This window comes from Pan troglodytes, chromosome 11, assembly GCF_028858775.2.
Source record: "Pan troglodytes isolate AG18354 chromosome 11, NHGRI_mPanTro3-v2.0_pri, whole genome shotgun sequence".
In the NCBI taxonomy this organism is placed as follows: Eukaryota; Metazoa; Chordata; class Mammalia; order Primates; family Hominidae; genus Pan; species Pan troglodytes.
In genome coordinates, this window is record NC_072409.2 from 94,878,184 (window position 1) to 94,902,359 (window position 24,176).

Genomic DNA, 24,176 nt, shown 5'->3' on the forward strand with positions numbered 1-24,176 from the left:
GCGAGCCGCCTCCCAGCCTTGCGCCCTGACGCGCTCTAGCAGTGCTGCAGAAACTTCGAGAACTTCGTTTTCATCTCTTCCCCAACGCACGACCTCGGGCTTTTTCTTTTTGTAAACTGCTGAGTGTGGAGAGGCCCCGCCCTTCCGCGCCCAGCCGCGGGGCCGCCCCTGCCTCCTCCCCGGTACTCCTTCCCGGACGGCGCTGGAAGCCCTGGCGGCGGCGGCCCATGGGGCCCTTGGCGCTGCCCGCCTGGCTGCAGCCCAGGTAGGGCGCTCGGCCGAATCCCGAGGGGAGGGGGCGCGGGTGGAGGGCCTGGAGGCGGGAGCTCCCCTCTGCGGCGGGCAGGCGGCACCCCCCGCCCGCCAGCAAGGCGCAGCGCTACCGTGCCCAGGCACCCCTTGGAGCTCGTGCAGGTATTTGCTAACTTACCCCTCTTGACCACCCTAGGAAGCAGGCTCTGTTATTTTCTCCATTTTACAGTTGAATGGGAAGGACAGGCTGCATGGCTACCCCTGCCCTTGTGAGCCCTCTGCCAGGACTTCCCTCCCCCACCAGGAGCCTTCTCTTGACTTTCTCAGACGCAGAGTTGCGGGGTGATTTTTAGATGTAACAGCCGTGGAAACACCTATCACACGTATAGATTTCAGGGCCTAGTTCCGGGGGGGAACAGATTCAGTCATATAGCGGTAGGGCCTGGGGGTGTATATGTTTAACCCACAAGCCAGGTAATTCTGATACAAGCTGAAGGAGGATTTCCTCTTCCCAAACCCTTTAGCAGTTCCTGCCTTTATAGGGGGGGATGTCCCCAAATAAAATCATTCTGCCTCCCAGCTTATTTTCCTTGTTTCTAGGAGGTTTCACATCTTCAAGGAGGAGTAAATCTTGACCACACTGGCAGGGCCACTCCCGTCACTCTTCTGAACTCCCAGGGAACATTTCAAACAGTGCTTTTCCTAACTCCCTCGAACCATGTATCTGTCAGTCTTCTCTAAGTCATCTCCCCAGCAACTCACAACACATTGTTAAACCCAGCTTGACTTCCCTTTTCTGGTATGAGCAACTAAACTGCTTTCGATGTGTATCTGATGAAGGAAACTATCTACCCTTGCAAAATGTTAATAGGCAGTGGCAAGATGTTAATACTAACCTCAATCACATAATGTGTTCAAAAGTCAGGTGTGTCCAATTACTGAATTACCCAACATTTGGATTGCTCCCATCCCTACCCCCCTTCAGAACTAAAACACTGTGTCTCAAGTTCTGCACTTAGCAAGCTGAGCTACTGGAACACATAGTGACATGTCAACCACTCTGCACACATGGATTTTTTGTTGTTGTTGTTGTTTTGTGTTTTATTTTTTATTTATTTTTGAGAACAGAGTTTTGATCTGTCGCCCAGGCTGGAGTGCAGTGGCGCTGTCTCGGTTCACTGCAGCCTCTACCTCCCAGGTTCAAGTGATTGTCCTGCCTCAGCCTCCTGAGCAGCTAGGTAGCTGGCATTACATGCATACGTTACCACATCCGGCTTTTTGGTTTTTTTTTTTTGTAAGTTGCCATGTTGGCCAGGCTGGTCTTGCACTTCTGGCCTCAAGTGATCCAACCCGCCTTGGCCTCCCAAAGTGCTGGGATTACATGTGTGAGCCACCGCACCCAGCCTGTTTTTTTTTTTAAAGAATATTCAAAGCCACCTTCGCAGTGGTTTCTTTTATTCCTTGGTGAGCAGCAAGGTTAGAACTTTATCAAAGATGAAAGCAGATTTTGAAAAAGCACTATATTTGGTTTTAAGCAAACTCACTATACAGATAGTCCATGACTCACAATTTTTTAAACTTTGTGATGGTGTGAAAATGATATGTATTCATTAGAAACCGTACTTCAAATTTTGGATTTTAATCTTTCCCCAGGCTAGCGATGTGCCGGTATGATACCCTTTCATGATGCTGGGCCGCAGCATCAGGCCGCAGCTCCCAGTTGGCCGCATGATCAGGAAGGTAAACAACCAGTACTCCACAGTGCACTGTGTTGCCAGATGATTCCACCCAACTGTAAGCTAATGTAGGTGTTCTGAGCAAGTTTAAGGTAGACTAGGCTAAGCTGTGATGTTCTGTAGATCAGTTGTATTACATGCATTTTCAACTTATGATATTTTCAGTTTATGATATTTTCAGCTGATGGGGTGTACCAGGACGTAACTTCATCATAAGTGAAGAAGCATCTGTATTTACTTTAGCGGGTAGTGTAGGCTATGGCTCCCTTCAAAATCTGATATGTACTTGAGGGTAACCAGATAAAAGACTGATATGAAACAGTTTTCTTTTGCTTTCTCAGGTTGGCCAGTACATTAAAGGACATGTGTACAGTGATGAAAAGATGATTATAAAAGAAGTGTTTAATGGTATTTTCCTGTATTTATAGGTATAGGAAGAATGCATATCTTTTCATCTATTACTTAATCCAGTTCTGTGGCCACTCTTGGATATTTACAAATATGACAGTCAGATTCTTTTCATTTGGAAAAGGTAAAACTCCGAAAGTTTTTTTATTTTTAACTTTTAATCCTTGTTTTCACCTCATCCTGCTTATATTAAATTTCTACACACCTCAACCTTCTAATATCCTTCTCTACAATTTGTATTTTTCAGCAACCATGTTTATTGCAAAACCTTCTTGGGGAAGGGGGAAGGTGGGATAAGTAAGGGAAAGGGATTTGGCTTCCCCCTGAGTTGGCAGTTTGCCTGAAAAAAGAGATGGATGGCACTGAGGTGGTATCATTTCATTGTTCCTTTTCCATTCTATACCAAACCTTAGCAGATTTCTAGTGTTTTGAGGAAATCTCAGCATAACATTTTATGCAGAGAAATCAGGAATGAATCAAATTCTTCCAGTGTTTGTATTATTCCCCAGGTTTGAGGTAACTGGAGACTACTAGTAAGTGAAATACAAATTTTATATTCCCCAAGCCTCTATTTGGTCCCTTTAAGAAGTAATATGTAAATGACACACTTTGTAGAGGGCTAACTACTTATATAGGAGTCAGCATTAATGGTTTAAGTCATAAACTTCCTCTAGTTTCCTGAAAAGTAAAGTCACTGTTGGGTGACTAAATGACTATCAAAATAACATTCTCTTCATGTTCCATCCGCACGTGGGTAAGTGTCCTCACAGTTTACAACTGTTGAGTGACTTGACAATCTAAGCAACTGCTGGCTTCAGCTAAAAACAAATGTTTAGAATGTAGCTGGGAAAAGTCATGCTGTGCTCATCATTTCAGACGTGTGTATCATAAGGAAGTTATTCTACTTGCAAGGTCCCATAAGCTATTTTATGTTGCTTTTTCTTACTGAAAATCTACAGATATAGTCTCGCCTTTGTTAAGGACCTCCAAAGATATAACCTAAAGCTTGAGTTTCAGCTACAAATGTTGAGAGTTTTCAAGCACAGGAAAACACAGGTGATGGGAAAACTTCTTTTATATTTTTATTAAAAAGCCATCACTTCTAGCCCTTTGAGGTTTGCTGAGGCAGTGCAGGCATATTACATGTCATTGGCAACACAAGCCATGGACTGTCTTATGCTGTCTCACTTTTCCAGTGAGAAAAGTTGCCTTAGTCAGCAAGTATTTCTTTTTCTTTTCTTTTCTTTTTTTTTTTTTTTTTTTCGAGATGGAGTTTCCCTCTTGTCGCCCAGGCTGCAGTGCAATGGTACGATGTCACCTCACTGCAACCTCTGTCTCCCAGGTTCAAGTGATTGTCCTGCCTCAGCTCCCTGAGTAGCTGGGATTACAGGTGCCCGCCACCATGCCTGGCTAATTTTTGTATTTTCAGTAGACACAGGGTTTCACCACATTGGCCAGGCTGGTATTGAACTCCTGACCAAAGGTGATCCGCCCACCTTAGCCTCCCAAAGTGTTGGGATTACGGGCGTGAGCCACTGTGCCCGGCTCGGCGCATTTCTTTCTCAGTTATTATCCTGCCATTACAATTGTAGAAGCTTATTATTAAAGAAACACAACCGATTCGTTCAGAAGACAGACTGAAAACAACTAAGTGTGGCTTCAGTACAATTTTTGAATCAATGTATAAATTATTTAAGTAGCTCAATAGAAACCTGAAACCCTGAACGTGTTACACCTGCTACCTTCTTCCTTCACGGAGCTGTGTAATTCATAATGCTCTGGTACAGCAAGTGCAGGGCAGTGGATAAGAGCATGGACTGTGTACTTCAGGAACCATCTCTGAAATGGGGATGATGATAATAGTGTCCATCTTGTGGAGCTGCCGAGAAGAGAAATCCTTACTGCTCAATAAATTATTATTGTGTGAATCATCACTGGGCAGTAAAGAGAGCAAAATCTTCCCTACGAGTTTCTAAACATGGCAGGATTTCATTTTAGAACTTAAAGCAACACATTTATCCTATGTAGAGGAACATTTGTTTCCCTTCCATATCAGCTCCAAGTGCACAGTATTTCATTTGAACCCTCTGCAATGCAAACCCCAAAAGTCCTGATCAGAGGCCCAAGTTCCAGTGTTTAACAAAATCCAGAAAAGCACTAACCAAATATGTATAGAAACAAAATCCTAGATACCTATGTTATTTGATATCATGGCATTATTAGTGTCATTTCCATAAAGTTTCTCCGAAATAATATTTTTTCTCATCTTTGTCATTTTCTTGTCAGTGGAGAAGCTGTGAGCACATAGTGTCCTTAACAAGCTCACTTCTATTTACACTTGAGGTGGCCTAGATTCTAGGAGGTTACTCTTATGTGGGAATTGCTTTATAATCTTATAAGTGGGGAATAAATGGCTACGTGTATGTTTGGCCATGAAATCTTTCTCAAGTTTCTATTTCTTTTTGGAACAGGAGCAATTAAAATAGACTACAGTATGAAGTGCTTTCTTTGTTTGCATTGTGTTGTTAATAATTTAGTAGCCTACTTAAGGAATTTTTCACATGTACAGTGAAAAAGGAAGTGAATAATCTCCATTTGATTTCAAAGTGCTGCATAAATTTGGGTTATAATCCAGTTTTTTCTTACTATATCTGCATTTTTAACCCACGGGACACAGATTCAATGGTTGACACTTTTTATGCTATTGGACTTGTGATGCGACTTTGCCAATCCGTATCTCTCCTGGAACTGCTGCACATATATGTTGGCATTGAGTCAAACCATCTTCTCCCAAGGTTTTTGCAGGTAGGTTTGAATCACATATTATTATAGAATCTGTTTCATTTTTACATTTTTTCTATTTAAAGCTTCTCTTGACTTTATGGCAGTTAGAAAGCCAACCCATGTCTTAGGTCACTGATAAGGAGAATTAATTTCATGGAAGGACAACCTTATTGTAAAACTGCCCAGTTAGAATAACCAGTTGGAAACATTGAGGGCAGTGATGCTTGCTGATCTTGCAGCACTGCATTGGTCCTATCCTGGAAGGAGATTTCGTAGCCACTTGCTACCCTCACTATGTCACTGCCTGGGGTAGTAGAAGACAATGATAAGGCATAGGACTGGAGACTTAGGCTTGAAGCCTGGCTTTTCTGCTTACCACTATGGGATCATACCACCCATACTATGGGAACAACCATTGGGCTGTTGAGGGAAAGGACACCACAAATAATACCTGGCAAAGAGTAGATGATTAAAAAACAAAAAGCTTCCTTCATCTATATCCAGAGAATAGAGTACTCCTAGGTCATTTCTTCCTCATTCCCTCTTTTTTACCAAACATCAATGGAAAGAGGAGATCATTTGTGTTTATCTAGTACAGCATCTAAGGATAGACTTGGGGAACACACAGACCCGGATTCAAATCCCAGTTCTACTTTGCACTAGTTGTATACATTTAAACAAGTCATTTAATCATTCTGAACTGCATTTTCTCATGTGATATGAAAATAACATGTATCTTATGAAGTAACTGAGAAAATGGATAAGTTCCTGGCACTTAGTAAAGAATACAATGCTCGGCAGCTATTATTACTATTTTCTTAACTATTCTTTGTTCCCTCTTCCACGCCTCTAGCCCTAAATTACCATGTTCTTTGTAAAGACAGGTTGAAGGAAGATGGGAAATTTACTAGTAGTGACTTCATGTAGAAAATCATTGCTGGATAAAGGCAAAAAAATAAAAATAAAGATTTTCTGTTGATTTTATATAGTTCATATAGTTGTCCCTTTCTTATGGGACAGTAAAGGTTAGGCAACTATAAGAACACGAGTTTCAAGTCTACAGAAATAGGTATCTACATGAGTTTAATTTTAGGTATCCTCAAAATAAATTTGAAAAATTGATAATTTTGACAATTTCACATTGTAAAAATAATGAAAATGTCAGAATTTTATGGTGTTGCCAGCACCTAGCAAAGTGCTTAGAATGTAAATGTACACTTTAAATTTTTGTTAAATGAAAGAGTGGCATAGATCCTTATATTAAAATTTGTCTAAAATATCATAAAAGCTTAAAAGATATAAATAGTATAATCCTAAGGAGCCTTTTAAGAACTGAGCATTACAAGTTTATGGAATATTTTAAATTTTGCTTATTAAGTAACAGTAGGGAAATAGTATCCATTAGGATAAAGACATTTAAAATGTTGAAATATCAAATGTAAAATAAAAGTTAGGGTAATGGTGTATAAACTAATAACACAGTAGTCACTTAACTAGCTAAGACCTAGATGGAATTCCCTTTAGTATAGTTCCTTACAAAATAAACGGGGATACAGATCTGTCCCAACAGCAACATAGTATCTGGGAGCAAGATTTATTGGTGTTTATTACTTATTTACAATGTGGTGTACTTTGAAACAACCAAAATACATATAGTACCGGCATCCCATAATGCTAATGTTGGAAAATAGAATTAACAACTAACGTTAAATAAAAGTTGTGTTCTATCATCTGGAATGATTTTGCTTGGAGTATGACTAAATTCATCTAAAATCTCAGTTATGTTTTCTATTGGTATTTTTTAAAGGACTTTTTACGTTTTTAGGCTAAGTGGCTGCTACTAGTTTCATGGTAAACATTTTCAAAATTAAAAGTAGTGTTATTTAATTATTGCCAGTGTAGAGAATGCACCTAGAGGGAATAGATAATTTTGTAAGGAAGAAAACTCACTGAGCACCTTGAATGTGCCTAGAAAATATGCACATATGTGCTTTACAAAATTAGGCTTGTTTAGTAATAGAAATTATTATATAACTTAGAAATCTGATTTCTTGGAGTTCCAGGAATTCCAGAATATACACCTGATTTTAATCACTGCTAATTAAAACTTTAATGGCTTATAGAAATATAACTGTAATCAAAGAGCCAAATCTTGGTTTGGCAATTTAAACATAGGGGCAAATATACATTGACACCTTTTATTCAAAGGCGAGTTTGCAAAATCTGATGTTAGCGGAGTGCAAATGATTTTTAAGTCTTCAGTTACTGGGAGAGATAAGTCAGAGATCACTGTGTTAGGGAAGAAAATTATTCTCTTCCTGAGCTGACTATTATCAATTTTTGTTGTGGTTGTTTGGCTTCCTCTTTTTATCTCTTTTAAGATTTTATTTGGCCCCTATTTCTTTTATTAATTTATCATCCTTTTTGTGGTTCCCACAATGGAAATGGTGTTGGATAAAGGTTCAGAAACATGCCGTTGTGCCCAAAGTTTCATTTTCTCCCTCCTTCCTATATTAGAGTTATGCAGACAATTAGAATTCCCTCATTATGGGATGGCACTGAGGGCCCTGCTTTAAAATAATGAAACAAAACTTTCAGATTGTGTAATCATTCTTGGTTTTCCTGTTTCCCGATTTTTAAATGAAGAAACTGTAGTTAAGAGAGTGGCTGCTTTTAAGTAAGCTAAAAAACCATGTCGATGCAGTTGTGATGTGATTTTGATTATTACCTTCAAGAGATTGTTAAGTGGGCCAGGTGCAGTGGCTCACGCCTGTAATCCCAGCACTTTGGGAGGCCGAGGCAGTCGGATCACGAGGTCAAGAGATCGAGACCATCCTGGCCAACATGGTGAAACCCTGTCTCTACTAAGAATACAAAAAAATTAGCTAGACGTGGTGGCGCCTGCCTGTGATCCCATGATCCCAGCTACTCGGGAGGCTGAGGCAGGAGAATCACTTGAACCCTGGAGGCAGAGATTACAGTGAGCAGAGATCGCGCCACTGCACTCCAGCCTGGGTGATGGAGCAAGACTCCGTCTCAAAAAAAAAAAAAAAAAAAAAAAGATTGTTAAGTGACAACTGAATTCTTCTTGGGGGGAACTGGTCCTCCACAATATCGAGAGAAATAATTCCAACCAACAGTAGGAACTGATTAGCTAGTTGAGCAATTGGCATTACACATATCAAGTAGTGGTGGTGTGTCCACAGGGGATAGGTTTGTTTTTGTGCTGTGTTTCTGTTTCTTGTGTGTTCATTTTTTAATTTTTTAAATTATACTTTAAGTTCTAGGGTACATGTGCACAGTGTGCAGGTTTGTTACATATGTATACATGTGCCATGTTGGTGTGCTGCACCCATTAACTCGTCATTTATATTAGGTATATCTCCTAATGCTATTCCTCCCCCCTCCCCCCACCCCACAACAGGTCCCTGTGTGTGATGTTCCCCTTCCTGTGTGCAAGTGTTCTCATTGTTCAATTCCCACCTATGAGGGAGAACATGTGGTGTTTGTTTTTCTGTCCTTGCAATAGTTTGCTCAGAATGATGGTTTCCAGCTTCATCCATGTCCCTACAAAGGACATGAACTCATCATTTTTTATGGCTGCATAGTATTCCGTGGTGTATATGTGCCACATTTTCTTAATCCAGTCTATCATTGATGGGCATTTGGGTTGGTTCCAAGTCTTTGCTATTGTGAATTGTGCCACAATAAACATACGTGTGCATGTGTCTTTATAGCAGCATGATTTATAGTCCTTTGGGTATATACCCAGTAATGGGATGGCTGGGTCAAATGGTATTTCTAGTTCTAAATCCTTGAGGAATCGCCACACTGACTTCCACAATGGTCGAACTAGTTTACAGTCCCACCAACAGTGTAAAAGTGTTCCTGTTTCTCCACATCCTCTCCAGCACCTGTTGTTTCCTGACTTTTTAATGATTGCCATTCTAACTGGTGTGAGATGGTATCTCATTGTGGTTTTGATTTGCATTTCTCTGATGGCCAGTGATGATGAGCATTTTTTCATGTGTCTGTTGGCTGCATAAATGTGTTCTTTTGAGAAGTGTCTGTTCATATCCTTTGCCCACTTTTTGATGGGGTTGATTTTTTTTTCCTGTAAATTTGTTCTTTGTAGATTCTGGATATTAGCCCTTTGTCAGATGGGTAGATTTTAAAAATTTTCTCCCATTCTGTAGGTTGCCTGTTCGCTCTGATGGTAGTTTCTTTTGCTGTGCCGAAGCTTTTTAGTTTAATTAGATCCCATTTGTCAATTGTGGCTTTTGTTGCCATTGCTTTTGGTGTTTTAGTCATGAAGTCCTTGCCCATGCCTATGTCCTGAGTGGTATTGCCTAGGTGTTCTTCTAGGGTTTTTATGGTTTTAGGTCATATGTTTCAGTCTTTAATACATCGTCAATTAATTTTTGTATAAGGTTTAAGGAAGGGATTCAGTTTCAGCTACATATGGCTAGCCAGTTTTCCTAGCACCATTTATTAAATAGGGAATCCTTTCCCCATTTGTTGTTTTTGTCAGGTTTGTCAAAGATCAGATGGTTGTAGATGCGTGGTATTACTTCTGAGGGCTCTGTTCTGTTCCATTGGTCTATATCTCTGTTTTGGTGCCAGTACCATGCTGTTTTGGTTACTGTAGCCTTGTAGTATAGTTTGAAGTCAGGTAGTGTGATGCCTCTAGCTTTGTTCTTTTGGCTTAGGATTGTCTTGGTGATGCGGGCTCTTTTTTGGTTCCATATGAACTTTAAAGTAGTTTTTTCCAGTTCCGTGAAGAAAGTCATTGGTAGCTTGATGGGGATGGCATTGAATCTATAAATTACCTTGGGCAGTATGGCCATTTTCACGATATTGATTCTTCCCACCCATGAGCATGGAATGTTCTTCCATTTGTTTGTGTCCTCTTTTATTTCATTGAGCAGTGGTTTGTAGTTCTCCTTGAAGAGGTCCTTCACATCCCTTGTAAGTTGGATTCCTAGGTATTTTATTCTCTTTGAAGCAATTGTGAATGGGAGTTCACTCATGATTTGGCTCTCTGTTTGTCTGTTATTGGTGTATAGGAATGCTTGTGAGTTTTGCACATTGATTCTGTATCCTGAGACTTTGCTGAAGTTGCTTATCAGCTTAAGGAGATTTTGGGCTGAGACGATGGGGTTTTCTAAATATACAATCATGTCATCTGCAGACAGAGACAATTTGACTTCCTCTTTTCCTAATTGAATACCCTTTATTTCCTTCTCCTGCCTGATTGCCCTGGCCAGAACTTCCAACACTATGTTGAATAGGAGTGGTGAGAGAGGGCATCCCTGTCTTGTGCCAGTTTTCATAGGGAATGCTTCCAGTTTTTGCCCATTCAGTATGACATTGGCTGTGGGTTTGTCATAAATAGCTCTTATTATTTTGAGATACGTCCCATCAATACCTAGCTTATGGAGATTTTTTAGCATGAAGGGCTGCTGAATTTTGTCAAAGGCCTTTTCTGTATCTATTGAGATAATCATGTGGTTTTTGTCTTTGGTTCTGTTTATATGATGGATTACGTTTATTGATCTGAGTATGTTGAACCAGCCTTGCATCCCAGGGATGAAGCCAACTTGATCGTGGTGGATAAGCTTTTTGATGTGCTGCTGGACTCGGTTTGCCCTGTGCATTTTTAAATGTTTTACATGCACATCTTTATTTTGATACCTAGGGAGAAACCATTATGAATTTCTAAAATTACATATGAAAGGAAAGGAAAAAACCCATTGACGAAAGGACAATAATCATTTGACTGACATATATTTTATTTTTTTATACGCTTTGGGGAAAAGGGCAAAACCATAGCGTAGCTATTTATGGACTTCCAATTTTTGAAATAATTACACGACAATAAAAATCATATAAGAAAATATAGTAAACTTTGATACTTTTACTTTTAAAATGGAAAAGTTAAAATGGTCCAAAAGAAGCATAAAAGAAATGATAATATAAATCAAAACTAGGTATCTCTCTTCTCCAATCCCTTCCTCCGAAATGAGCTTGCAAACTTTATTAGCTTAGAAAAAAATGTTGAATTGGAAAACTAGTTGATTTCAGTAAATTTAATCAAAACAACTTGACTTTTATAGTACAGAAACACTATCAACCCTGAAATGTTGATTTTGAGGGGCTTTGTTCAGTTTGCTTGTACAGAAGCCTGAGGAGGAGATTTTTATGCATACTGCTTTAGGATGTTTCAACTCAAGAAGAGGGGAAAATAGCCAACACTAACCTTTGTGTCATAACATTAGACTGATGTCCCCTGTAGGAAACCCTTAATAGATTACTCCATCACTTTTTGAGAAATGCTTTAAATGCCAATATTTCATTTGTAATTGAATTAAAATGATTCAATTATACATCCTTCCCTCTGTCATAATAAACACTCCTGCACTATTAATTTTACACATTTTTACTCAATTTTTAAAATTTTTCAACCAAAACACTAAAAACTAATACTCCTAAATGATTGTGCTTACAGAGATTCCATTTATGAGCCCAAATCACATAAACTGTTTCTGTATTTGCCAGTAACACTTTTATTTCTGATCAGGGCAAGCAGGGATCTGTTTGTCAAAAATCCCTCTAAAGATTTCACAGTCACATACTCTTAAGAGAACAAATATGAAGGAATTCCCAAAGGAATTCCTTTTTGCCTTTTAGGCAAAAAGCCAGATTTTACCCTAATTTATTTTTAGCTATGAAGCAGGTGCTTATTTGCATTGCTAGACTAAATAATCTGACTTTCCATTAAAATCACATAGATTTTTCTCACCAGTTTTGAGCTTGGAATAGGCTTATATTGTTAGAGAGGAAACTACCAAAGACAGTGTTGAGTTGTAACATTCTCCAAATTTTGAAGCCTCCTGAGGGTGAATTACATGTCCAATTCACTCTGTAGGTAAGATTTTAGAATCTTCCTGTTTTTCACATTTGATCCATGTGTGATAAGTATAAAGCTATATTTCTAGTGTAATTTTACAGATGCTGAGATTGAATTTTTTAATTCACAGTCATTATCTACATAGAAAAATGTTTTCCTGTAAATACACTGTAAATCACTACATTGAAGTATATTTAAATACTTATTTTCCTAATCATAGCTTACATTTATTTGGGCTTTTATGTGTGTCAAACACGTTTCTCAGTTCTTTACATGTATTGACTTATTTAATCTTTACAACAACCTTTTCCTGTATATAATAATTACTATGTAACAATAGATGCTAATTATTATCTCTGGTATAATTACTTAACACAGAAGTAAATTATGCAAGGTCACATAGGTTTTGAATATTGTAGCAGACATTTAAGCTGTTTGGCTCTTGAGCTCTCAACTATTATGCTACATTTGTTTAGTATTTCACCAAGTATAATATAAATATCATGAAGGCAGGGGCTTGGTCTTGTTCACAGCTATATCCCTTGGGACCCAGAACAGTGCACTCAATAATTATCTATTGAATGATGAATAAAGAAGGAAACAAATACAATTATTTAAATGCATTTGTCTTATAGAAGCATATAATTGGTAGTTTTTGAATATATAGATTTCTGAAGTTCTCAGAAAAGTTCAGAGGATTGAGAGTTTAGATTTTCATTTTAGTAAAATAGTAGTCTTTTAGACTAAAACTAATTTTAAGATTCTAGAAATTAATTTTTCCTGTAGTTGAAGTATCATTTTTACCCTCCCATAGCTTATAAATCAAGTGCTACCTGCCATTTGTAAAGTAACAACTTAGTTTCAATTTTTGCTCAACCTGGAGTTTAGGATTCCCAAATAGAACATAAAAATGCCCAGCATTTTTATTATATAGTTATCACACTTTTGAGTAGATGACATTATCACTATGTTTAATTTAACCCAAGTTGTAGGATATTTACTATACCTTTTACTCTACCTGTTTGAGTTGTACTAAACAAGACCATTCTCTAGTAATTTGTCATATTTTCACAGGATTTGTTAAAAATGACAAAGGGCTAAATTCTTCCATGTGTCAAGCTCTAAATAACTGGTCAAATGGTCATATTAGAGAAGACTGATAAATATTAAAAGCCTTTTCTTCAAAATTGTTTTGGTGTTAAGAAAATCAAGGAGGCTCTTGTTTTAAGGCTTAATTTTTAAGGAGAAGCTTTTTTAAAGAATAGGCTATAATCTGGATACTAGGTGATGGAGTAACTCATATCAAGTAACAATGGTGAAAGAGTCTTAGTATTTCAGGAATTTGAAGTCGTATTGTCTAGATGTTGATTCCAGACTTGTAGGTAAGTCACTTTCAGTTGGTAAAATGCATGTCTTTTGTAAAACGCCTAGAACAATAATAGCACCTACTTCTTAGGGTCATTATGGAGATAAAATGAGATGGTGTATATTTGGAACCTGGCACAAGGTAAACAATAAATATTAGCTTTATTTCAATTTAAGAACATCTCTGCCTAAATTTCCCCATTGTATTGCCATTGAATGGTCAAGTTAGAGTTGAATAACCATCAGATGATTTGTTAACGAATTAGATTGACACCGAATATAGAGGGAGTCTTCACTCGTGTGTATGTGTGTTGTGGTTTGGTTTGGGGGTCCATCCTGTTGCTGCTTTCTGTGCAGCTGGGATTTCATCGCTACCTTGCCACAGACAGTGAAATGATGATTTTCAACAGGGTGAGTTTCATCATGCAGCTCCAGTCTCTCCCTTTTAGGAGATTTCCCCCTCTGTCCTCTTCAATTAAGGGATGACCTGACATCATGGATAGCTTACAACTCTGGAAACCAGGAGACTTCGGATATATATATGTTTCCAGGTCTGTTCCCAAATTCCTTGTTTCCAAAAAGGTGGAGCTGGGCTAGTATCAGAAGGTTTTATCTAGAGGAGACCCTAGAGATCATCTTACTGAAAGGTGTCTAAGTTTTTTGAGTAGTCAGCCATGTAATTAGAAATCTGTATTTTATTCATGTATCCATTCATGTATGTGTATCTCCTGAGATTTCTAGCAAAAACCAGAAGGTTTTCCTAATAACCAAGCACTGATCAAATGTAAGAGAGGTAGAGCCTAAGAACTTATTTGTTGCTATGATCGTGTATCTGAAGGCTGAGAGGTGTCATGACATCAAGGTTGGATTGTTCAGTAATTATAATTGCAGTTCAGTAGAATTTATTATAGAAATTAAATCAATAGAGTATTATAAAGAAAGACTGAAAAAAGAAAAACAGCTATGTAGATAGCTTCCATGGTTTGACTAAGGTTTGAATCATATCTAATTCCCCTTAGCCAAACATAGACCCTCTTGACTCACCACTGTAGTCATGTCGTAAACATGCTGATATAGCTTATACACGTGGATTTCTGATCATGTGGCCCACTGTTGGCAAATCTTGGATTTCTGGGCACTAGGTGATTTTCCAGGACTAGCAGCCTATAAATGCCAAGTCACAGGTTATCCCAGTCTTTTCTCCTTGATCCACTTTTAAAATAAAGAAAAATATAAATCATTCCCCTCTTTACTGTGAATTTGACTGTTCAATCTTAAGTATATTTTCCTTTGACCATTAAGAGCAAGTAAAACATTTTATTAAAAACACACAAAATACAGAATGTACAGGATATATTAATATAACATAAGAAGGCACTTTATATTTAGGTTGGGAAAAAGGAATGTATTTTTTTATTTTTTGAGGCTAGTAATTGGGGCTAAGCCAAAAATGTGTGAAGTCTCAATGATTTGTAAATGCTGACTTGGAATATATTGAATTCTTTTCATTTTCTGCTAGCTTATAAGGGTTAGGATTATATTACTCCCCTACCAAAAAAAAGGAAAAAAAAAAAGCTACAAGTTTCTCTGTTGGATGGAACTGAAATTTCTCAGCCTGTCGTTCAAAACCCTTCACAACCCACCTCCAAACATGTTTTCAATTTCATCTCCTTTTATTCCCTTCTATGCACCCTCCCCTCTAGCCCCCCAGTGGTTCACATTACTCCCCTGGGCACCCTACATTTTCATACCTCTGCCTCTTTGCTCAGGCTGCTCCCTTTGCCTAGGATGCCTTCTGTTATACCCAGTCTACCTGACAAACTCTTATTCATTTTTCAAGATCCAACTTGGATGAAATGAAATGTAGCATGTCTTCATTAATCTCTCTGCATTCTTTCTCCAGGCAGAAAGTATCTCGCTCACCTGTGCTCCCATATCTGGCACACACTGTGCTGGCTATTGTTCAGTTCTCCCACCACTGCTACCCTCTCTGGAGCAAAGACTGTGTTTTCATTTTGGCATCTGACACACAGTGGACACTCAATAAAGCCTTGTCAAAGTGACTAGAAACACATGCATGTGGCAAGAAGAAAGGAAATATCCTGATTCATATAAAATATATGTCATTTTTTCATTCATTATATATTATTTGTAAAATATAGACAAATGAGGAACTGAAATTCAGCCATAACCCTACTCTCTCAGAGGGAGGCATTAACAGTTTAGTATACATATTTCCAGCTAAAGTATACTTTTGAAAGGAGATCTGGTTTTCAAAATTAGAAAATTACCTACATAGCCTAATAGATGTCCTAATTTCTGACTTTGCTGTTTCTTTGTTAGCTCACAGAAAGAATAATCATCCTTTTTGTGGTGATCACCAGTCAAGAGGAAGTCCAAGAGAAATATGTGGTGTGTGTTTTATTCATCTTTTGGAATCTATTGGATATGGTTAGGTAAGAAGGCAAAATAATCTCTTAAAACAAGGCTAAATTGCTTTCTGCAGTGAAACCAGTACTACCAGAGGTTACTTGGTATGAGAGAGGAAAACATATCCCCTTTTCAAATTATTTTATCTTGATATGGAAATGTATTTTTAGTGTTCTCCATAATGGGCATATCAAAGATAATGAAAACCTACCGTGGTATTACAAGAGTAAATCAGCACATTCAGGTTTCTGCAGAAGGCTTGGCATAAAACCAACTTGGAATAACCCTCAGCTGTTTCCTAACAAAGGCATTCCTCACAATTGCTTTAGTACGGTTGCTTTAATAAGCAAAGCAGGTCTTTTATTTTATCACCAGAATTCACAGTTAGTTTCTGTGCATTCAAGAATCTTTTAAATATAGGGCCTCTCAGGAAGAAAATGCACTCTCACATTCATTTACAATTCCAGTGGGTTCAAATGACTAACTTAAGTCCTTTTACTGCTAATTCTAAAACTTTGCAGTGAGATGTGCCTAGTCTTACCTCTACAAGTGGTGGTGTCAAACAGTCCCCTTTGCTCAGTGAGTGCTTACGCCTCACTCTGGGGAGGTGTCCTAACTGCTAGGTCAGCTTTCCCAAATAAGAACCGTCCCTCCTACTTGAGAGATCTGGATTTGAATAGGTAACAAAAGAGCCCTACTTTGTTTTTTAGCCAAGGGTATGTAAATTTTTTTATTATATTGTCAATAACTTAACTGAATTAAAATATGTTAAATAATAAGTTGAGTCCTAGAGTGAATTAGAATGAAATCTTTTGCTGAAGTAAAATGAATTTAATTATGTATATAAATTAGTAATTTTCCATTTTTGAATTGATAGTTTAGTGGACTTGGGGCAAACTTCATGGACTTTTGTAGCCCATAACTTCTATTCATGAGACAATGGAACATCATTTGGGATTGAAGCTTTCTAGTATGTTACTCTTGGCTATGCTTACTCTTTCAGTGTCAGAGAAGCTCAATAAATACATTGGAGAACAAAACAACATTTGCACTGAAAGAAGTAGCATGCTGTCATAGGAAGATTTTTGGACATAGAGGTAGAAGATCTCTCTAGATGAAACCCACCTCCACTACTTACTTGCTAAGTGATGTTGGGCAAATCACTTAACCTTTCTTATTTTAATAACAGTTTTATTGAGATATAATTTATATACCATAAAATTCACCCTTTTAAAATACAAAATTTGTGAGTTTTAGTATATCCAAAGAGATGTGCAATCATCACTACTATCCTAGAACATTTTGATCACCCATAAAAGAAACCTTATACCCAGTAGCAGTCACTCCCCTCTCCCTCTTTCCCTCAGCCCCTGGAAACCACACATATGCTGTCTCTATGGATTGCCTATCCTGGAAAGTTCATATAAATGGAGTCATCCAATAGGTGGCCTCTTGTGACAGGCTTCTTTTACTTAGCATAATGTTTTCAAGGTTCCTCTGTGTTGTGGCATGTGCAGTACTTCATTGCTTTTTGGGCTGAGTAAAATTCTATTGCACTGATTTACCACTTTCTGTGTATCCACTTATCAGTTGATGGACATTTGGGTGGTTTCTACTGTTTGGCCATGAGTAGTACTGCCATGAACATCCATATACAAGCTTTTGTGTGCACATGTTTTCATTTCCCTTATACCTAGGAGTGAAATTCCAAGGCACCTAACTTTTAGAAACTTTTTTTTCCTCTGTAAAATGGGGGTAAACTTATCATCCCACCCTACCCTAGCATTATTTTTCCTAAGTAATGAGCAAGAGACTTCCTCAGCCTGAAAAAAGCATCTATGAAAAATCCATACTAATATGATAGTTAATGATGAAAGACTGATGCCTTCCTCCTAATATTCAGGAACAAGACAAGGGCATCCACACTTGCCAGTTATATTCATCATCGTACTGGAAGTTCTATCCATGGCAATAAGGCAGAACAGAAAACAAACAAAATGGTATAAAAGGCATCTAGGCTGGAAAGCAACAAGTAAAACTATCTCTATTGGCAGATGACATCTTATACATAAAAAAAATCAATATGTAAAAATGAATTATTTTTATATATTTGCAATTAACTACCATAAAATGAAATCAAGAATACAATTCTGTTTACAGTAGCATAAAAAGAATAAAGTACTTAGGAATAAACTTGACAAAAGATGCACAGAATTTATACATTGTTGAAAAAGCATTGTTGAAAAAAATTAAAGAGCTAAATAAATGAAAGGACATCCCACATGACTTGAAGACTTAATATTGTTCAGATGGCAATATTCCCCAAATTGATCTGTAGATTCAGTGCAATCCCTATTAGAACCCAGATAACTTCATTGCAGAAATTGAGAAGCTGACCCTAACACTCATATTTAAACTCCAGGAACTCAGAATAGCCAAAACAATCTTAGAAGAATGTAGTTGAAGGACTCAATCTTTCCCATTTCAAAACTTACTACAAAGCAATAATTAAGTGTGGTACTGTGTAAGGATAAATCATGGAATAAAATTGATAAAGATAAACTCTCACACATTTTTGGTCAATTAATTTTTGACAACAATGCCAAGACCATTCAATGGGGAAAGAATAGTCTTTTTCAACAAATGGTGTTGGGACAACTGGATATACACACACAAAAAAATGAAGTTAACCACTCACATATAAGTGGAAAACTATGAAACTCTTTGAAAAAAATAGGAGTAAATGTTGATGACTGGATTTGGCTGTGTTATAAGGTACACAACAAAAGAAAAAAAAGATAAATTGGACTTCATCAAAAGTGGCTTTTCTTTTTTTTTTTTTTGAGATGGAGTCTTGCTCTCTCACCCAGGCTGGAGTCCAGTGGTGTGATCTCAGCTCACCACAACCTCCGCCTCCTGGATTCAAGTGATGCCCCTGTCTCAGCCTCCTGAGTAGCTGGGATTACAGGCACCTGCCACCACGCCCGGCTAATTTTTGTATTTTTAGTATAGATGGGGTTTCCCCACGTTGGCCAGGCTGGTCTTGAACCCCTGACCTCAGGTCATCTGCCCAGCTTGGCCTCCCAAAGTGCTGGGATTACAGGAGTGAGTGAGCCACCACGGCTGGCCAAAAGTGGCTTTTAAACATGAAAACATGCTTACCCACTTTTCTAATATGAGGGGAAAAAGATGAGATACCATTTTTCACTTTGATTGGTAAAGATCAAAAAGCTTGATTATATGCTATGTTCAGTGAGGTCCTCCACTGCTGGTATATATTCTGTATAGTAAATATGCACATAGATATGCAAATGCAAAAACATTTTTGAAAGAATACCTAAGAAACTGACATTGGCTATTGTCTCTGAGGGGTGGAATTCAGGTCCTGGATTGAGAGAGATTTACTCTTCCCCATTCATGTTTTCAAGGTTTTTTGGGTGGTTTTGCCATATGTATTTATTGTCTGTCTATATTAGTAGTTCTCAAAGTGTGGTCCCTAGACCAGTGGCATCAGCATCACCTGGAACTTGTTAATACAAAGTCTGGGGTGTACCACAGTTCCATTGGATCAGAAACTTTGGAGTAGGGCCCAGCAATCTGTGTTTTAACATGCCATCTAGGTGATTCTGATATATGCTCAAGCCTAAAAACCAGTGTCCTATTCAAAGAAATAAAACACAACGTAGACTACTTTTTACATCACAGTGGTAGGCTTAAAGCTCCCAACTATACCCAAATCAGCTCCCAAGGCCAGTTCTTTAATTGATCACATAGATAGTACAACTGCAGAAGCAGAAGGATGCCAAATAAAGATTTGGAAGTCACATTTTATTTTTAAATGAATTCCTGAGATATTTACAAGTATGTCTGTCATTAAAAAACCTAGCTACTTGCTGCAAAAAATGAGCTTGGCTTTTTAATGAAATTGAAGTCACTAATGAAGGAAATTTGTAACTGTATTTTTCTGAGGAGGGAGTAAGAGTTACTTGCTCTGTTTAGCTTTATAATTATTAACGATCTACCACATGAAACAAGCCAGATTGACATGGTCCCTTTCCCCCATTTAAAAAAAACTCTTCCTTAAATTATAGGAAATAAAATATATAATTTGTACACTTTCCAGTTGTATCTCTGTATTTAATTACACAGTAGTTTCTCCTATTTCCCAGATATTAGCAGAAAATGATGTTTATGAGCTTCTCATCTCCTTTCAGGTACACTTATAGCATGTTATCAGTCATAGGAATATCCTATGCTGTCTTGACATGGCTCAGTCAAACACTATGGATGCCAATTTATCCTTTGTGTGTTCTTGCTGAAGGTAAGAAAAGAGTGACTTGCTGTATTGCTTACTGACAAAAGCCATCTAGTTATAATGGTTCACTAAATTTTTTGATGATTAAATTACTATTTTTGCGAATGCTTAGCTCACTCAATGTATCCTTACTGGCATATTTCCCTTGATGCAAAGAGGCAAAGTTGAAGAGGGAAGCAGCTCTGCACAGTAGACAAAATACTGGACAAAAAGCAACGGCATCTGAGGCCTTCACTTCATTAACTCACTGTGTGAGTTTTGGGTAACTCATTTAACCTCTTAGAGTCTGCTTATTCACCAAAAAGAGGTTAACATTTAGAGATTCTATGATTTTTAACTTTTAATGCACAGAAATTCAGTCCCCTCTGGTGAGTCTTTCCCACTTACCATTTACTATGTATCCTACCCTCTCTCAGCAACTAGTTAACTCTACCTTGAGATTAATCATCATTTTCTGAGGGAGGCATTCCCTGACTTCCTCAACTGAGTTCCCCTGGGTACAGTATCATGAATCTTTTATAGCAGGGGCCCCCAAACCAGGCCATGATCCCAGTCTGTGGCCCATTAAGAACCAGGCCGCATACCAGGAGGTGAGCAGTAGGCTAGCAGGTGAAGCTTCATCTGTATTTATAGCCACTCACCATTGCCCACATTATCGCCTGAGCTCTACCTCCTGTCAGATCAGTGGAGGCATCAGATTCTTATTGGAGCACAAACCCTATTGTGAACTGTGCATGTGAGGGATCTAGGTTGTGTGCTCCTTATGAGAATCTAATGCCTGATGATCTTTCACTGTCTCCCATCACCCCCAGATGAAACCATCTAGTTGCAGGAAAATAAGCTCAGGGCTCCCACTGATTCTGCATTATGGTGAGTTGTATAATTATTTTGTTCTTACAGTGTAATAATAATACAAATAAAGTACACAATAAATGTTGTGTGCTTGAACCATCCTGAAACCATCCTTCTTCCTCTGGTCTGTGGAAAAACTGTCTTCCACAAAACCAGTAACTGGTGCCAAAAAGGTTGGGGACTGCTGTCTTAACAGGGCTTATATCAGCATAATTACACATTTGTATGATTCTTTGATTAATGTCCATTTCCTTGACTAGACTGTAAGCTCTGGGGGGGGGGGGGGTACCAGGATGTCTGAGTCTGTTTCTTTGCTTCCTTCCTCTCTCTTATGCACCAGTATACATGCTCAATAAACACAGAATGAATTATTGAGTATGAGTAGGCTAATTATATAGCCTAAATATAAACCTAAAACTTAAGATCAAATCATTCAGATCATCAGTCAGCAGAGCTTGAGGATATTTGGAGAATATATGCTTTCTTCTGCAATGGATTTGGTAGACTGGTAAGGAGCATTCTGTAAGACATGATTAAAGTTTTCAAAACTGAAGACATAAAATAAGAAAGCATGTTAAGGTAACTAAGGGAAAACCATAAGGACATGGTGTTTAACATAAAATGATGATGACATTGACAATAACCAAAGTATATAAAAGCCAGTTATAAAACAAAAACACATATTTTCTATCTACTGATGAGCAGATAAAAAGAGCTTGTTACTGTAAATCATGTTAGAATTTCTAAATTTGTTTTGATTCAAAAGGAAGAATTATTAATTTTGGAATAGACTATGCCAAGTGGATCTAAAGAATAATTGTCTTGAAAACAGTAAGAACCTGATTGTCCATTCTTTAAGAATCAAGTAACCTCTCATTGAAATATCAAATACATTATCTTTGTTAAATCATAGTACTGTAGAGAATATAGAAAGGAAATGGGGAGCTGTTGGTCAAAGGGTACAAAGTTTGTTAGGAGGAATACATTTTTGAGATCTAGTGCACAGCAGGGTGACTGTGCTTAATAATGTATATTTCAAAATAGCCAAGAGTACATTTCAAATCTCACCACGAAAAGTAAGTGAGGTGGTAGATACGTTAATTAGCTTGATTTAATCATTCCACATTGTACACATATATCAAAATATCACATTGTGCTTCATATATGTATACAATTATGATTTGCCAATTAAAACTTAATCAAATTTAAAAGAATATATAAAGGAATAAGGTAGAAATATGACTAATCCCTTCCTAGGAATAAGGGGTGGATAAATGTATAGGAAAATTTTGCATTCTTGTTATTCCATAATTCTAATCCTTGTCCTTTCTAGGAAAGCCATGTTCTTATATGGTTGCCATACAACCCTTATTCTTTTATTAACTTCATAAACTTATTCTTGCAATTACAAAATAAGGTATATGCAGAAAATAGTCTAGAGATATATATGACAAAAATGTCAATAATGCTCTGGATGGTGGAATACAGATAATTGTAATTTTATCTTTCTATGTTTCTGTATATGTTAGATGTTCCAAAGTATAAAACTGCGCAGTTAAATAAACCTACTAAACTTTCGATAACTTTAATTTTAATAATTTTTAATAACTATAATTTCCCATCTGACAGATATAAGACAAAAACAAAGCTTATGTAAATAACAAAATCAACTAATTATACTGATAAAATGCTAGAGACATAGGTGCGGCCTGTGTTAACCTTAAACTGCATATTTGGTGTCAGTGGCAGATCCTGCACTGATGCTACTCATACCTCTGCTTGGCTATATCAGTTGTGAACTCTTGCCTTTTCTTCATCTTTCTCTTTTTAAAAACTTTTTATGTAGGGATAATTTTGACCCATAAGAAATTGCAAAAATAGTGCACCATTTCCATGTACCCTTCACCCAGCTTACCCTAATGATAACATCTTACATCATGTTAGCATATTAACATTTCATTGCATGAAATGTTACCAAAAATATCTATACATGGGATACAATGTTACTGAACTTTAATCTTTTTTTTACCTGATACCAGCCCCCTCCCTCAAAATAATTTAGGCCAGCATTTCTCATAGAGTTCTTCAAAATATTTATTAAATACTACTGGTGGTTAAGAAGGAAGAAGGAGATATTCTAAGGCCAGTTACATTGAGGAAAGGTTAGGTGGTATTTTTTTATTACAGAATTTCTCACAATGTTAATATGTGTTCTACAATGTTAATGTGTGTTGTGAAACTCTAAGAGGAAAATATATGCACCATTTTCCAAGTTCATCTCTCTATCACCCCTATTTGTGGCTAGGTGGACAAATGTATTTTGAGATAACATTTTAAGAAACATTGTAAATTCTTCTGTAGGCACGATAAGGTATACCATGGACAAACATTCAACAAGTCATACTGCTGTAAGCACCTTGCCAACTTAATCATTTCACAGATTTCTATATTAAACTAGGTTTAGCAAAAAGATTCAGCAACTATTACAAAACTGTCATTATCAAATTCAAAATATCCTACAACTATGAAGACATATATACACATCCCTGTAACAACTTAAGGAGGAATACCTTTATGATGCCTTTCTTTTTTAACAGCATTTGCCATCTATCAATCGCTGCCTTATTTTGAATCATTTGGCACTTATTCCACCAAGCTGCCCTTTGACTTATCCATCTATTTCCCATATGTGCTGAAAATATATCTCATGATGCTCTTTATAGGTAAGTGGCTTTTTTGGTCTTGTTTTTGCATTTTTCCTGTACTTTTTGGTTAGTGCTTGCCGTCTACCTTAATATACAGGTTGGTAAACATGGGAGAGACCAAAGAGGAAGCCTGACATCATGAACTAGATCTTGCTAGTAAAGCCCCTGGAGGTTATAATGCTTTTTGCAGGGCATCATGGGATCATATATTTCACTTTCACTGTACAAATAAGAACAATTTTACTATCAGAAAATATAGCTGCATTATGTATGAGATATAGAAGTTTTGACCATGTGCACAGGTATCTACAAATAAAACCTAGATGTCAAACTAAGAAGAATTGGCTATTTCCGATGTTTCCATTTATATCCATTTTGTTTCTTGTTTGTTTGGCTTTTCAAGCTAGCACTTCCTATCA

General features: G+C 37.4%; 1 protein-coding gene across 4 annotated transcripts in view; it reads left to right on the plus strand.

The window, feature by feature from the left end:
• The first annotated feature begins 111 nt into the window (after positions 1–111).
• The window catches only part of HACD4 (3-hydroxyacyl-CoA dehydratase 4), a 28,073-nt gene continuing 4,008 nt past the window's right edge, over positions 112–24,176 (plus strand). Inside the window, exons 1-8 of one of the 4 annotated variants that reach the window (XM_016960680.4) lie at positions 149–265; positions 2,417–2,520; positions 5,074–5,201; positions 15,799–15,911; positions 20,100–20,206; positions 20,357–20,451; positions 21,013–21,070; positions 23,650–23,775. In XM_016960680.4, coding sequence (XP_016816169.1) covers positions 228–265; positions 2,417–2,520; positions 5,074–5,201; positions 15,799–15,911; positions 20,100–20,206; positions 20,357–20,451; positions 21,013–21,070; positions 23,650–23,775 — 769 coding nt within the window. In that variant the 5' untranslated portion in view covers positions 149–227. Of the gene's footprint in view, positions 415–2,416; positions 2,521–5,073; positions 5,202–15,798; positions 15,912–20,099; positions 20,207–20,356; positions 20,452–21,012; positions 21,071–23,649; positions 23,776–24,176 lie in introns of all 4 variants that reach the window. The other 3 variants (XM_054657979.2, XM_001148626.6, XM_016960679.3) reach the window with 3 other exon arrangements.